Raw genomic sequence first — 17725 nt, forward strand, 5'->3', positions numbered from 1 at the left:
AGAAGCACAGCAACATTTGATCCCACGGCGCTAGTTTCACCGCACTGAGGGCACTGGCGCAAAATGCCAAGGCTGAGGTGGGGTTTTCCGCGGCTGCGCCAGGTGCTCACCTGCTGTAGTACATGTCTCTCTCTCAGCCCCATAAGCCTCCTGTGCAGGTCCACCAGCTCGTCCAGGTATGCCTGCAAGCCAATATTGCGTGTTACGTGGTGCGCTTTGCACGCACGTGGGCTTCAAATGCAAATGGACGACGAATACACGAAACGCAAAGGGATGCTGCATTCACTCGATCAACAAATACATTAAATACCTAATCGCATTTAACAACAGACTACTTCTAAATGTAAAATGGAGCAATGACTGATGTCCAATTAGTTATTTTATTTTTTTCTCACGGGTCACCTGAATGTATGAACCCACGATTAGACTACCATACCAACAGAGTGCCTGTGGGAGTTATTTATTATAAAGAAAAAACATTGTAAATCTTAAAATATCCTGAAGCATAAGATTAGTGCTGGATAGAGTGACATTTGCAAATGTGATTTGTAACTTTGATCATTAGCTGTGTATCGATAGTTCAATGTTCCATTTTATTAATAATGCTAATTTGTAACGTGCACAATTTTCACTTGCCCGACAGCAGTGAACCTGAGGGACTGTGTGTTATCTTGTTGTGGTCTGGGACTATTTTGACGCTGTTTTTACCGCCTTGCCCAATTTAGCTTGACCAGCCCATACTGGACGTCTGTGAAAAATAGCTTTATAGCTCATCGGATTCCTCCACTCAAATATATATTTTTGTTACATCTTGGTTTGACAAAAACAGTGCACACCATAATGCCCACACTATTGTGCAAATGCACACAGCACAAAACTAAACACATCCAGACAGTGGGTTAAGGCAGTGCCTCGGCAAGGCCATAGAAAACACGACGCCATTTGCCAAAGGATGCGAGGCAAACAACGGTCTGACACTTTGCCATGGATTTCACAGACAGACCGCATCTGCTGGGCAGATGTTTTCAGGCAACGCAAACAAGGCTGCATGCTAAGTGGCCCTATGTATGGGCAGCCAACTTTTGGGACGTATCCTTGTGCAGGCTATCCAGTGCAGTGGTGCCGGAAAACGACTGGCACGTTAAAGTGTGCGGCCGGCGACGCACGCGTGCTTCGAGAGGAGCGGAGAAGCCCGCGCAAGGCCAAGAGCGGTAGAGGCGTGGCTTCATTACGAATGGCGCAGTGCCTTTGAACGCTAAACAATGCCAAGCATGCCATTAGCCCAACGGCGGCACCACTATAATTCAGTTTAGCCAACAATATTTACGAATCGATGAACCAGCCCCCAAAGAAAGCATTAGAGAACGGAAACAATTTGAGCATTATACTTTTGGCTGGGAAAACATTTTACAAACGAATGCACTCTCTTGATATTAATATGTAATGTGCCTTTTTCTGTTGTTGTTGTTTCAGGACTGTTTGTAACTTGGCACGAGAAACGCTGTCATTACTGCAGGCATTAATTGAGGCAAGGCAACAGTGCTGGGCTTGCGCCATCAAAGTATAATTACAGTCTTAAACAGCCAAGCATAAATATACAACAAATACAAGTGTCCCACGAATCTAGCCGTCATTATTTTGGAAGGCTGAAACTCACTTCATTATATATGCTTCCCTTTTCAAGTTTTAATGCTTATATACTTTCAAGAATTATTGGCTACTGGTAAGGAAAACACTGCCAAAAAGCCACTTGTCTCACGATACAAAAAACTTCAATAATTGCCCAGCCACTAGTTTTCTGGTTTAGGATGACGTTTTATACTTCCATTCACAATCATCACCCATGGACAGAGCATAAATATTATTTTATTACAAAGTTATATTAGAGCGACTTCGGCGAAGGTGCTCGAAAAATATAAAATAAGATGTTAAATATATCAAGATCATTAACATTTTGTTGGCATAAGACTTTACATATATAAAAATTAAAAGCTTGGTAGCCTGAAATTCTCATGACTGACCCTATTTCTATAATCGACAGTGTTTTATGGAAACCACCTCAAAGCAATAACCACTGGCCTTCGTCTACTGTAAGGTAAACGTCGAACACGTGTCGACATCCTTCGTAAAAAGTAGGCCATTGTGTTCCAATATAACCGCCCACATTCTACATTTACCATTTAATAAATCGGCTAGACCTCAATTGTAGAAACATCCATATCAATGGCATGGAGAGAGAATTAGTCAAGGGCTAAATTAACAAACAAGCTAATATAAATCACATGAATGCTTCTTGTCAAATTGCTTTGCCCCACTTGAGCAATACCTTATCACTCCTCAGAGCTTTGTCCACCTTCTCCTGCTTTACTGAACTCTTCTGCCCTGGCGCCTGGGGACAGAGATGCAGGCATCACCATGATCACGTTTGCTTTGGCGAGCGTCCACATTTGAGAACCGGTGATGGATAAAACGACGACGTTGCCTTTTGGTGTATTTGCTCTTAATAAACCAAGCCTTGACCGGCCAACCACCCACTCTGCAGAGGTGCACATGGTCTTAGTAAATCCACCGCTGAGCCAAACACTCTCCCCCAAAGAGGCCAAACGCATATTTGGTGAATTTATTTGGAGGTCAACAGTGATGTCTGCCTCAAGAAGAAAAGAAACAACAGCAGCGATTGTGTTGGCTCCCACAAACATTTGCATTGGTATGCTTGCACACAGAGCTCTGCAACTGAACTCAATGGGGAATGCGCGTTAAGTGGTTCAGTTGCTGTTTACCTTGGTGGAGGTGGTTTTTGGTGGGGGGTCTGTCCGAGGTGGCGAAGGGCTCCTGCTGCTCTCACTGTCACTGCCGTCGCTTAACCTGCAGTGCAGAGCGACGATGAAGTGAGGCCCAGGAGCCAATCGCATCATTCACCCATCGAGTCATTGGCTTAAATTTCCTGGAAACGGCGCATCATAGTTTAGCTTCCGACTGTCCTCACGTAACCTTATTACCTCTACGACGACACTCTGAATGCCCTTGAGGCACACAATTTTTTCCTTTGACTAATTTGCATACATCCACTGTTAGTAATGCCCAATGCAATTCTTCTTGATCCAACGGCAGAAAGATTTGAGAAAAATCCACTTCCATCTGCTTCACATTTCCTGCCGAGGTCTCATTCTGAACAACAACTCAAATGCAAGCAGTGGAGCCACGGTATCCAAGCCAGCTGACAATAATGCCTGCTGCCCTTCATTCTAACCGGCCCAAACTTTTGCGTAATCAGTCCCTGCCTGTGATATATCCAGCGCCAGGAACATGACTTATGTTAGCATGCATCCAGTTGGCACACGTTAGATGGACTACAACTAGATGTGCATGACATGACCACTTGCTTCTGTAAAAGATTTCCTAAATCACGAGCATCTTACAGCACGCGTCTTCATGAGGATGAGTTTGCGCTATCCAGCAGGTCCTGTACAATCCTGTACAATGTAAAAATTCAGGAGTCAAGGAGAGCAACGTCTACAATGTAATCGAACTGCGGACAGTACCAACGCATCAAGTTCCTCCAGCTTCAGCAAATTAATGCAACCCAGCAAAGGCAATGATATACTCCACTCTCCAATCAGTTTTTTTATTACTATCTTCAAATTGCTTCCAGTGCTCATCCATCAGCCAGGACTGATGCGTCAAGCTTGTAAAAGCCAGTTGAAATTCATCAAATTGACTTTGTGCGGGACAGACATTTTTATTCAAAGCCATGTGTTGACAACTCAGTCAAAGATCCACTCACAACTGGTACCAGCCCGATGAATGCACTACACATCTCCGTTTATGGATTCCAAAGCGAATCCACATAGATCACGCCAATAAATCAAACATAATCAAGAGAAAAAATGCCATTCTACTTTTTTTCTTTCATTAATACACCCGAGAGCAAACATGTTGTGAATAAAAGACATTCGATGAAAAGAGATAATACATCCCAAAAACCTTGCGTCTTAAAGCAACCACAACTTTTGCTATATAAAGCAACTCACGTGCCCTGAGGCTGGAAACGTCCTATTCATCGTCCTATTCACTCGGGAGCAACGTTTGTTCGCTGCGGATGGAAACGGGCACGGCGAGGCGTGTGCCAGAGTGCGTACCGGTGGTTTCTCCTGCCGCCCCCTCTCCGCCCATCCTCCAGGCCGTTTTCGTCCTCATCCTCCTCTTCCGAGTTACTCAGCTCTTGCATGAAGGTGTTGAGGATTCCTGCGGTAGCAGCACACAACAACAACACAGGGGGCGGGAAAGGAACAACCACTCCCGAGGTTTACAAGAAGAAAAAACAACCGCCATCGCCATGCACGCAAGTTGGTGTTCCCTGCAATCGGTTGCTCGCAACGTCGCACAGTGCCGCTATACGCACTGGAGTGTTCACCGACCCCGGGTTTCACGGCAGCCACGTCAGGGGCGCAATGGACCACGGTGTGATGACCGTGCCGTGTGACGGCAGGATAGGTTGCCGGCAAGAACTGCATTGCCGCGCTTTCAGATGCGCTTCCGCGCCAGTCTGGAATGCTCTTCCGCTAATCGGGAGGCCACTGGAGCTATGCACTTTCAAATCTAAACTGAAAACTCATTTGTTTAGAACTGCTTTTCGATGTTTAAGTTTGTTGTCATTCAACGGCGCACCCGACTAGCATGGTTGACTATGTACGGTGCGAAAGAAGTGCAACATGCAGGAGGCTTGTGGGAGGGTCGCTCACCTTGGCCGCCAGGCTGAACCGACGTGAAGCTGCTGCTGCTGCTGCTGGAGCTGGCAGGGCTCGTCTGCTCGGACTGCGCGCACAGGCCACACGCAAAGGCACAAAAGACAAACGCATCCCGTTTCACCTCCCGGTATGCGCAGTCAAGTGCTGCTGGCAGCCACTCACGGAGGGGTGGCACACACCACGCCAGCTACTTATTGAAAGAGGCAACCCAAAACAATTGCAAAAATGTTATCCCGTGAGATATGTTCCAACGGTGTGTGTCTCTCACTGTCCGATATACACACACACACACAATCTTCTATGTATAAAAGTCAAAAATTGTCTGTGGGCTTGTGTGTGTTCGCGCGCTTGCGAACGATTTGCCTCTCCAACGGTGGGGATTACGTAAAAAAAAATAGCCAGGTACTACGCCGTAAGCCCCGAGGTGAGCAAGCGCTATTCCTTTTTCACATCCGTCAACTTTAAATTAGTTCAATTCTCGATTTAATGGGATTTGTGTGCACTTCCCTTTTATTTATTTATGACGCGTGCACGGCCATACCAACTCACGCGCCTTTGGTGGGGGGGATGGCCCATGCCAAAGTCGCACGCCTTCGGTGGGAGTGAGGGGGACATTTTCTTTCGCGTTAAAAATGCTTTCAAAATACACTAATCGCTGACGTTAATTCTTCAGTGTGTGATGCCCCCCCCACCCCAATGCGTGCAGTTATTACTACTATACAGTCGCTAGATGCTACCACGATAGTCCGTAGATATTACTGCAGAGCGGCCGGGGAGATTGTGGCTGGGGGGGGGGGGTCAGGGGTAACAGCCCAGCCCCAGCCTGCCAAGGTGCCACGTCGGCCGGTTGGACAATCTAGGCGAGGCCGGAGGCTCTGCACGGGACTAGGCCTCACCACGCCACTCTGTCAGGTGAGTACTTTGTGCTATACAGTCGATAAATACTGCTATAGAGTAAGTATGTACTACTGTAGTGATAGCAGGTACCACCAGTCAGTATGCACTGCTGTCATCATAGCAGGTACCACCACAGTCGGTATGCACTGCTGTAATCATAGCAGGTACCACCACAGTATGCACTGCTGTAATCATAGCAGGTACCACCACAGTATGCACTGCTGTAATCATAGCAGGTACCACCACAGTATGCACTGCTGTAATCATAGCAGGTACCACCACAGTCAGTACGCACTGCTGTTAGATTTTTAAGAGTAGTTTTGAAATATTTTTAAGACCCGGGCAAAGCTGGATACTTCCCGCTAGTTTTATATTAAAGTGGAGACATACAAACAAATATCACGAAAAAAATATATCATAGCATTTATAAATGATACGAGAGAATGAAACGCTCTGAAACTTAGGACAGTCTGTCATAGTTAGTGCTGTAAGAGGGCATTTATTAAGGTCACCAGGGAATAGTGCGGGTCAGCACCATGCCACAAATCTTTCATTTCTACTTCACCTTAAAAAAAAATACACCTCCTGCTATAGCGGGTCCCCATAACGCACGTCCCATTATTTAGTACAGCGTCCGGAGTTGCATGTTGCAATGCATTTAGAGGCTCTATAAGCCCAAACAATTTTACATTTTCTTCCCCAATACGAAAAACGTCGATTGATTAATTATTCCAGGGACCCTTGTTATGTTCCGTCAACAAAGAAAAGGCCCAGGTGGTGTTCGTATATCAGCTGTGTGCGACTGATGTGCCACGCCCGCAATTGAACTCAGATTTCTGAGCTGGTGCTTTTAAACCAACAACCGTTCCCTAGCTTTCAACACGTTACCTATGCACACATGGGGGACAGAATAAACACTTTTGGGAAAATGTACCGTCAAACTCATTACATTATGCATAAACATAGCCGTTCCTAAAATTATTATTGCATTTCCTCTCTATTTTATGGCCTGTTCATCAGGATGGAGATAAAGATTACATATCCTTGTCCCTTAGGTACACGGGAGTCATTTAATAAAAATGCATTTACAAAAACGCTTTCAGAATCAATGACCATGAGGATAATTTAAAATGATTAAAGTGCAGTATTTGATTAAGAGACAGACACACGGCTATATATGTATTTTTTTAAACAGCCATTTTCTTCTTAGACACGCGATAATCATCTCTTTGAAGGTTACCTTCGCGTGCAAAACATCATCCATAATAGAGGTTTTTTTGGGTTAGATCGCGTAAATATATGTGTCGTTAAAACCCGCCACCACCCGACACAGCCAACTAGTAAGGGTTGTTACATATTAACGCGATCTAACCCAATAAACCTCTTATGGATATTGGTCGCAAAAGCCGACGTGTTAAACAAAATATTACCGTGAGACAATGTCATTTCGTTTTTTGGGAGAGACAAATGTTCGAGTTGTGTGAAGGGTCCACAGTGCACGGGACAGCACCTTTCATGTCAACTCATATATTTTTTATTCAAAGGTCTTGTAATCAGTCATCTCATTGTCCATCACTCATGAGCTACAAACCGCAAAATGAAGCAATTATTAAGCAATTGACGTATCGACACATAATTAAATATTTACAAAAACACAGATGAATTTTCATAACTTGTATAATAGTGTATTTCCCCTTAACTGAGCTCAGACAAAGATTCCTCTTTTAGCCTTAACAGACTTTTTTGGGGCAAGTGCTGTTAGCGAGCACCTATTAAGGCCTGGGACGGCACACGAGGGGATGGGTGGCCAGCACACAACGCTCGACCAACCTTAATCTCTCCTCAGTGCCAATGTTTACACATTGTACCAGGTATCTCATTTGAGGCCGAGTCGACCTAGGGGAGGCCCAGAACCGGTTCTGATAATCGTAAAAGGTGTCGGTGGCCGTGAGCGGATATCGAACTCGAGCCGCCGAGTTCATAGCACAATGCGCGAATTGCTACACTACCGCTCCCCACGAGCTAAGGTGCAATCAGTAATCTACATTGGTAACCTCGAGCTGGACATTGCACAATAAGTATAAATAAACATGACATTGTCTAATATACTAACAAGGAACTTATACGTTACGACGCTGGAGCAAACAGGAATGCATGTAAGCATTTTTACAACGATGATATTGTGAATTACCACCAAGTGAAAGTGTCTAACCTTGCTCAATGAGCACTTGGGGTAGCACTCACTTCCAACGGCCACTCAAAAGCCAGAGGTGAAAATTCGTGTCCTTTGGCAAGGGACCAGTTTACTCCGTGCACAACCACCGTTAACTTTGTTAATTTTAGCATTCCCAGGGAGATTACAGGCCGAGTGAAACCTTAGCTGGGACCTGAACTCGCAAACTTCCATGCGTGCGAGGCACGTGCTCCAACCAACTACAGTACAACCCACGTATGTATGTTGAACGTCGTTCGCAGCGTACGCTGCCAAAATTTGATAACAGGCACCGGGGGGGCACTAACTTTATTTCTCGACATAGCGATCAAGACAGTGAACCAGCATGACCTACTTACCAAACATTTACTTGGGATTCACCTTAACTTGAATTATTTCATCTGATATTCTTGCCACACTGTTTATAGACAAAATTACTGATTAGCTGAACCGTTGATTTGATTGTTGGCTCAGTTGTGGTGGGCCAGGCTCATTAGCGCATTGCGTTTGTGCTTTGCCCGGGGGCGTGCATGGCAAACGGCAAGCCCTCTGCTTTGGCGTGTTGGTGCAATGTATACATTCTGCTGGCAAAAAAGGAGGAAACGAGAAAGGACAGGAAGTTGATGCTACGACAAGCAAGGCCACTTCCCTTCACCCGTGGTGCAGCCACGTTAACATCCCGCTCCACTTGTAAGCGTGGCGACCAACCACACGTCACAATCTCAATGAATTTGCAGAAGCAGCACGACTAGCAGCGGAGGTAATGTTTATAATAAACAAAAGGGTGTGTCATTGTTGCATATTCATGGTTTGGTATTCATAACGGTCACTGCATCGCACGCTTTCAGATGCACTTCTGCAGCCGTCTGGAACACTCTTCCTTCCAATATTAGGAAGCCACCGGAGCGATGCACTTTTAAAGCTAGATTGAAAAGAATTTCTTTACAACGTGATTTTTGTGTTTCGTTTGTTCCTCCCCCGCATCTCCGATAAGCATGGCTGGCTATGCATGGTGCAAAATAAGTTCAACATACATAAATACATAATAAGAGGAATGAACTTGAAGAGTTGTCAACAAAACTGGTCAAAGCACAAGCAATTGTGGTGGCAGCACAGTTCCCACGAAGGAAGCTTGGGTTCAGTGTTCCTGAAGAAGTGGTGGTCTCTTGGCAGAATTCACCGCAGGTAAATGTTTATGCGTACGTGTCACATGGCTTTCATCATCGCAAAGAAACTCCCAACCAGTTTTGTTTTTTGGGGAATCGTGCGGTGCGAGATGTTGCACGATAATCCCGAGGCCATTTCCCAGTCTTGAACGTGAAGATTCTGCGCACGTCTCATCACCCCGTCACCCTTAAAAAATAAAAGGAGACGGAGCGGAGCTAATCTGGCCAGCATCAGCGGCAAGTGATATCCGAATCGGTCCATGCTCTCCCCTTCACCAATCTGTGGTGACCATTGAGTTAAAAGTATGGTCAACACCCCCCCCACCCCCACCCCCATGAGACGCAGCATGGTGGGGAGGCCTTCATCCAGCAGAGGATTCACACGAAGCTGTAAATAATTATATTAATGCTGGCAAGTTCAAATGCTGGACATGCAGTTTACTCAGCATATCATTCTTTTGCAGTTAGTAAAATGGATACAACTTTGCAGGTAAACCAGCTGATGCCAACCTATAGAGTGACAATCAGTGGGAATGTTGTATTTCCACCACAATTTTTCAAGTGACCCGATGAAAATTTCGGAGCATCTGTGGTCTAAATTTAAGGCAACCTCTTCAAAAGGTCTGGCGTTACCTAAAGCTTAAAGAGGGAACCCCCCCCCCCCCATATATTTTACAAACCACGATGTTTGCTTAGTTTGTCTACAGACGTCCAACTAGGTAGGCAACGTTTAAACCACTGGGCAACGCAAGCCTGCAATGAGAAAACATTTTCCAAAAGTACAAGCACGGCTTTGTATTCAATATATGTTCACTTCCCACCAGCCAACTGCCCTTTGGTTCTACCCTTAAAATAAAGGTGAAAGACCTGGACAGCATATGAACATTACTCACATTTAGGAATTAAAGTTGTAACGGAGCAGGCAATGCTCTGGCTAGCATATCAATCACCATGCAGTACAACCTAACTAGTGTTGACATGAAAGTGTACAACACACTTGACTTGCTCCTACACCAGCTACTGTAGTATAGACTTTTGAATTAATATCTAAAGGAACACAATCCACAGAAACAATCGGGCTTTTATTTTAGGAGACGTGCATCCACGCTGTGCACGCAGGGCCTCACAGATGCAAGTGCAAAGCCTCACTGAGGAGAGTGCGCACGGCATCAACAAGCATGTTGAAGTTCAGCAGTGTTTCAATCTCGACCACAGCATCGGATCGCAAGGGTATGGGCTGTCATAAGCAATACAGGAGGACTTAATGAATAACAGGAACAAAAAAGCATGCTCTCCCTGAAGAATTTACACATTATAGCTCTCCGCTATTGTGGTCCCCGACAGTTGCGAAGGGGATGCTGCTGCTGTGACGTAATGGTCAGCATGCTGGACTTTCAATCCAGAGGTCGCCGATTCGATCTCCCAGCAGCCGGACGCAAGTGAAATAAAGGGCATGTTCATTGAATCAATCCCCACCTTTGTCTAACCCAGCAGCATAAACGGGAAGACCACAGTCGATCAGAAGGTTGTAATGTAGTGAGGTAAAGTATGGGTGGAAGAGTAGGCTAAAATACCCTCGAGAGCTCTGCCTAGTTGAGATAATTCTACAAGCAGTGGTTGAGGAAACAACTGAACGGCCGCACCTTTATCCTTCAAGTTGCAAAGGTATCCGTGACAACCTCAAAACATGTCCACGCACTCACCGTGAAAGTCCCAGTAGGCATTCCTAACGTCAGAGGACATCTGAACTCAGCTGCGTCACTGTGCACGGTGTGCTGCCCGGTGTTCGAAACTGAAGCATTCACAACACGCCGGTTCCTGTGTTTTACTCAGAAGGGTGATATAGTTTAGAGGTAAAACATTCCTTTTTCTTTCAAAGGAAATGACTTCATCCGTCACGTAGCAGTGAGAGGGATACTGTGATTATATTTCACAGAAAGTAAAAAAAACAGACGCGTTAGTTCTGAGCTGTTTATATTTGAAACTCGGGTGCCGTTCATCATTCTGAATAAGGCAAGAGAAAAAAAAGCGACTAAAATTTATATTATTTGCTGGGAAATGAGAAAAGTAAAAATGACAAGTTTGGTAATATTAAACATGGCTCCGAGTACATAGAAAAAAAATGTTACATTTTAAAATGCCTAAAAGAATTGCCGCACTGCAAAGACGCACCAAAGCTGGCTGGAACGTGGCCTTTTCAAACAACATTACCATGCAACATGATACCGTAGCACAATTAACTCCCGCTTTCCAGCACATTGCGTTCACCACAATCTGTCAAGAGATGTCTCATGAAGGGAAACTGCATCCCCAAACGAGTACTTTCTGAAAAGGATTTTAAATATATAAAAAAATATTCAATTGTATCCCAGAGGCAGTCACTGGAAAGGGACCGAGGCTGTGGGGGAAGGGAGATAAACCGCAATTTCCAATGTTAGCGGAAACGCCTTCCTCAGACAGCCTTTTCAATGCGCTGTACGCAGCCAGAAGGCAGACTGCCGGACAAAACAGAAGCTTTTTATTGTATGGCAGCAATAGCCAGGAAGCACGCTCACAATCGTCAAAGTCAAAAAAAGAAAAGCGGAGGGAGGTGGGGGGGCATTCAAGGAGGGTAGTTTTATGACGCGCATATAAAACCTTCTAGCTCGAGACCCGTTTCCCACACTTACGTGGTCTAACAAGCATTAACCGGCTCTTTCCTGCCGCCCGTCTTCTATGCTCCCCTTTTAATAATTGGACCCGCTAATCTGAGCAGGGAGGAAATGAGAGCGCCGCGCGCGGGGCTGGAGTGTTTAGGAACACCCCCAGTGTGCAAATGTTGCCCGCTTAGCGTGCACCCCTTATCCCGCTGCATCCACTCATCCACCAGCAGAGCGGGCGGGCAGCTATTGGCAACGTGAAAAGGAAGGGAGAGGTCACCGCAGGGCACGGGGTGGACACCGCCAGAGGAGATCTTACGTGTCCAGCCAGCTAAATATACATTTACTTAACATGGACACGGGACCGTGTATCAAGAGATGCCCTCTAGGATAGGTGATTATAAATGGTGCCGCACTTGGCGTGATCATTCGGCAAAACAAATCACACTCCCTTAGGGTGGTCATGTCTCTGTGGTGTCACAGGAGAATCCCTGAGGGATGAAGGCAAAAACGGTGCTCGAGGGGCCGAGGCAAAAACCGGATGATGGGTCTGTGGGGATGGGTTTTAAAGAAGACTATGCGTGTTAAAAAACTGACCCCGAATGTAAAGCCCCAAATTATGACAAGACGGTGGAATGCTAATAGCACTCACTCGGGCAACCGAAATGCTGTCGCGTGCCAAAGATTATTTGGAGCAACAATTGTGTACAGACCTACGGAAAGAAAGTAAAAATATTTTGCAAAGGTGACACTGGACGATAAGCTTTTATGCATAAACATTTTAGCATTATTCAGTCTGTGCGCAATTCCATACACCATTCTGAAAATGTTTAACCATCCCTCATATATGCATTTTTTTTATACCATTACAGTAAAACCTTGGATCGCGAGCATAATTCGTTCCGGAAACGTGTTTGTAATCCAAAGCACTCGTATATCAAAGCACTCAGTTGTGATCACGTGACATTCAGCAGACAAAGCGTATACGTACTACTTGTATTGCAAGACCTCGTTCGTTTATCAAATTAATATTTTTTTTTAAAATTATCGTCTTGCAAAACACTCGCAGTCAAATTTACTCACAATCCAAGGTTTTACTGTATCGAAATAAACTACAGATATTATATACTGTACACGTGCGGTGTCTTGAAAACTAACAAGTGTGGAAGTTACCCTGAAATAATTTTTTTATTGCACTTGACACAGGTAGGGATGCATTACAGAATCAATGGCGATGACGCAATATCTACATTGATATTTGATTGGCTATTTAGAGAAGCTCAGGGAGAGCTGCCGTGGCATGATGGGTAGCACACCGGACTTGCAATTCAGAGGTCAGTGGTTGGATTTGCTCTCGAGGCACAGCAGTTAAAAGGAGCAAGTTATCTTTTTGTTATTGTATTTCAATAGGAGCCCGGTACAGAACACAAGCCATTCCACGAGGTGGGGGGCACATAAAAATCTGCGAACGCCAGTCCCGAAAAGTACGCATCTGGGTTTAGAAGCAGGGGGAAAGTGGGCTTGCTGTCCCCACTAAGTGGGGACCGTGAGCGGGGTGTATGTATATGAGCGAATATCCTCAATCCCTCCCCCCCTTGTGTACATCCAGCAGAGTATTAATGGGTGAAACAACAGCTAGTCACGCGGTGCGGTAAAGTGGTGGTATGCCCACCTCTGCCATGATGTCAAGCCAGAGCAGAATAGGAGGGGCAGCACATTCTCCCTCTTGTACCTTAAAGCAGCTCATGTTTGAGCCGTTGGGCATCTCACGGGATTGGTCACCACATTACTATCACAGATGTCTTGCAGCTCGTAGTCTGTAGCTATGATCCTGCTGCTGTCATGTCTCTAATGAATTAAAAGGCTGATTTGGGCCCCACAGTATTGTCATGGATAACAGACAGTGCAGCCCTAACTGCCACTGGGCAGGTGATGGAAGTGCAGCCAGCTAACTGTTCGAAAGGAAAGTCAATACATTTCCAAAATTATTATTTTTCAACTATTTACTATGCTTATGTTACCAGGTAAGTCCCACTGAGGTATAAAGCTCTTTCTTTGACAAGCGACCTGGCCACAAATGATAGCTCAACGAAGTGGCTTCTCGTGTGGAAATTTCTAGCAGTGAAATACTTGAAACGCATGTTTCGAAATGTGGAGCGAGGGACCTGGAGAAAATCCACGCGACCACGAGCATAGCATGCAAACTCCGAATATACAAGCGTCATGGTTGAAATCGAACCCACGACCTCCTGTAAACCAGGTGAGGTAGTTAACATCTCACCACTATGGCGCGATTGTACCATGTGATCACTGGAAAGCAGGCAGCGAGACGACTTCTGTTACAATGCCAGGTTTTTGGGAGCATTTTCCAGTCCTCATGCCAATGTGTAATGACTCTGTGCAAAGGCTACGAGAGATTCATTATGCTGTACATATTTCATAGATTATATGTGACAAGAGATTAGCGGCAAATATTTCAAAAAATTATTATATACAGCAGTGCATGTCAAGGCAGTGCTGTGGTTAGAGCATGATTTGGGATCGTAAGGTTTCTCGTTCATATCCTGATCAGGTGTAATTTCATCAAGTCATCCCTCCTCGTTCCACATTGTACTCATCGCTGAGGACCAAGTCACACTGAATGCACCCAATTTCATTGCATCTCGGAAGCTCAGTGGCGTTGAGCCTGGTGACCATGCGGATGTTTGAACACCAGTGCATACGAGATGTCCTAGGCGTGAGAGGATGTAAGGTTGTCCAGGCGGTGGCATTACGGCAATGGGTTTGATCCATAGATCATTTGATGGGTTATATCTACCTGTGGATTGAATCTGAGCAGAGCTTTAGCTGTTATCTTTTCGTACGCATGGTACTCCGGTTTCCTATAACAGGATATCTGATGCAGGAACCTTCCAGAAAATGTTATGAGACTCGGTGTAGTTTTTCTGGGTAATTAAATGGTATTATTATCATTATTATTATGGTGAAAGTCAATAGTGGTCAGCCTATGGAGAAAGTGGCTCTCACCAATGGAATGTGCAATGTACACCATTGGTTTCTGGGTCTGCCAATGAAAAGAACACACTGCACCCCATTTGCTCGTTTGAACAGGGAGATACTTTGACTCTTAACTTTTCAAGGAGACGATGAGTGTGCATATTCATAACAACTGTATTATATAGCCACCGCTGTGGTTTTTTTTAAACACACTTGAGCCACTGTTATTCCACTGTTACGTTGGGAAAAAAACACGAGCAACTGTCCCCAAAATGGCAAAAAAGGTGCTCGACTACCAGGCAACACAGCAACTGGGACACAATTGCCAATGATGCCCACTGGGCTGGCAGGTCGACTGTAGCGGCTCAAAATTAAATGCCAAATCTTATGTTGAGTTAAATTCCATTTTGAGAACAAAATGTCATTGTTATGGCTAATGTAACATTCACATAAAGTTGAATAAAGTGTTTGCTACCAACTAGTGGCACTCTTCCACCTACCCATATGCCTAACCCATTCCATCCCAATTTCTAATGCGTGCATTGCAAATTGAGATTAATAACATCAAATGGCACGCTTAATAGTTTAATTCAAGCTGGGATTACACAGGGCAAGCGGGAAGGTGCACTGAATGCAAGCAACACCCACCATTAGATTGCATCAACTGCAACACGCATCGCCAGAATTGTGCCTCATCAGATGCATGTTAAGCAAACCGAGGCCTGGCTAGGATTTAGATGGACGACCAAAGAGAGCTTGTCAGCTGTTGATGTGAGGTGGCCAGCAGAGGGCAGTGCTGAGTGTCACCCCACCCCCCTTTCGCATGTGTGGTCGCTTTTCTACGAGCATACCGTTTCCCTCCCACATGCCAACGCTCATTAATAAAATTTGACAAACATCTGAGTGTAGGACCCTCCTTAAAACGAGTCCTTAGGCTCGGGGATGTGTTCCTGGGTAAATAATTGTCGTTGAAACTACCTACACCACATTCCTGTATGAGTACCAAAAGTGTGCTCGTAATAAATAAATAAAAAACAGCCAATAAACATGTGCAAGCAGCCTTGATGATGACAAACTTGCACGGTGAAGACGTCTAATTCCCGTGCCTGCGCAGCGGTACTTTCAGGCCCGTTGGTAAATGGGCATATACAATTCAAATGGGGAGGAAAACACAGACACTGCAGGAAATACTATTTTACATACATCTTCTTGAAAGTGGAGTATCCCCATGTTTAAATATACATAGACCTGTCCTCGTACACTCATGTTATGTGATCTAACAGGGTTAAAAACGTGGATACTTTTTTTTTCAATTACTGGCTTAAAATTAGTGTTCCAAAATGGTGTAGTTTCCTCGCAGCTCTTGAACAAACGTTTTCTTCAAGGTTTTTTCTTTTGGGGGGGGGGGGGATTTTTACAAAAAAATCTGTCCAGCTTTTAACTGGCACTGGTAATTAGCGTGTGGCTAGAGGGGCAGAAGTGATTTATGACATGTGAAGACCTCTTCCCAGCGTGCTGCCTTCTCTGTTTAGCCAGGCCCCTTCTATAAGGGGTTCATCGTCTCCCATCATAAATCTCAAGCACTCTTTCAAGCGGCACCTTTGTCCGCCAAGGCCATTAAAATTGCGTGGCTCTAAAGCGTTTTGACATTTGCATGCAGACAATTGTACAAAATAGTTTTAAACAAAAAAAAACTCTACAAGCAGCCCGAGTGAACTACGATTCCTTTTGGTAACGGTACAAAAAATAATCGCATTATATTCATACAACGTATGTTTTTATTCCTACATTGTACGTTTATGGATTATAATACAGCATCTTAACCCCATCTATGTGTCTACTACTAATCACCAAAATGCTACTTACATGAATATTTGCTTAGCTGTGATAAAGAAAACCTTTCCTTCTGTGCAAAATACTTAATCACTTCAAACAGTGAGAAGTAGGGTTGGCTGGTCATTAACAGGATGGCACTATTATATTAACTTCACAGAAATCACACTTGGCAATCAGAACAGATATCATGTATGTATGATGAACTTATTTTGCACCATACGTAACCAACTGTGCTAATTAGAGGTGCTTTCAAAATATGACTTAAAAAACCTAAAGGCACTAACAACTTTCTGAGGAAGCAATAAAAAAACACATCTGGAATAGCATGAAGCAAAAAAAGCACATTTGTTATGGATTTATTGGTCTAATATTTACACTATAAAGGCTACGAAATGAAATAAAAGGTTCAGGATAAACTAATCCCATCATCCCTCCATGGTTGATAAAGCGAGCACTGCTTTGCGGAAAGTCAACACTGGTCATCCTTTGGAGGGATTGGTTACATCATGGGAATGTGGAACTTTCACCTCTGACTCAGGGCCCCCATCACACTTTCGTGCTGTCCCATTGCTCTCTTTAGCAGACACTGACTGACTTGCAATTACGAACATTGTTTTGGTGTATGCAGATTAAAAAAAAAACTCGCATCACGAAACTTTGTCTAGCATTCGCTGAACAAAGGATGCATGCATTCATTTGTTGCCATCTGTTAAATACTATCTGCCACCTCTTTGCGGAGGATCAACTCTTGACAGCTGTACAAGATGCCGCAAGGGAAAGTAGACAAGGGTTGAGGGTAGATACACAGGGAGGAGGGTGAATGAAATTGGGGAGAACGTGTTGTGATTGAGACAAAGTGGCATACATCCACCATTCCTCAAGGTTAAGAAGCCCAGAGCGCTAGGTATGAGCACTTCAGGGGGGTTCTTTAAAACTGTCTAATGGCCCTCATTTATGCAAAACATGTAAACCCACCGGCTCCCCACTGTGAGGAAGACGTTTAATGTCTGGGTGCCACAGAAAGACATCTGGAGAGGGCGAAGGAACGGGGCTGATGGCACGATTGTGCAGATTCAGGATCGAATCCATGATCTTTAAAACGGTGAACACGTCAAGCTGACACGTTCCAACAGCTTGCTTATGGATTTGATTATTAGTTTGTGTCTAAAGAGACTACCTTAGTGTTCAGGTCACCTCGACACCGCACAGGAATGCACCAGGTGCTGCTAC

At 44.7% G+C, this 17725-nt stretch overlaps 1 protein-coding gene across 2 annotated transcripts in view; it reads right to left on the bottom strand.

The window, feature by feature from the left end:
• Positions 1-17725, bottom strand: part of LOC116957544 (protein AF-9-like) — an 87382-nt gene that overhangs the window by 4381 nt on the left and 65276 nt on the right. For both annotated transcript variants that reach the window (XM_032979871.2, XM_032979812.2), the window contains exons 7-11: positions 4743-4815; positions 4140-4245; positions 2781-2865; positions 2327-2389; positions 111-182 (exon numbers count right to left, since the gene is read on the bottom strand). In XM_032979871.2, coding sequence (XP_032835762.1) covers positions 111-182; positions 2327-2389; positions 2781-2865; positions 4140-4245; positions 4743-4815 — 399 coding nt within the window. The remainder of the gene's footprint in view (positions 1-110; positions 183-2326; positions 2390-2780; positions 2866-4139; positions 4246-4742; positions 4816-17725) is intronic.

This window comes from Petromyzon marinus, chromosome 1 (genome assembly GCF_048934315.1).
Source record: "Petromyzon marinus isolate PM22_M1 ecotype Great Lakes invasive population chromosome 1, UKy_Petmar_22M1.pri1.0, whole genome shotgun sequence".
NCBI lineage: Eukaryota > Metazoa > Chordata > Hyperoartia > Petromyzontiformes > Petromyzontidae > Petromyzon > Petromyzon marinus.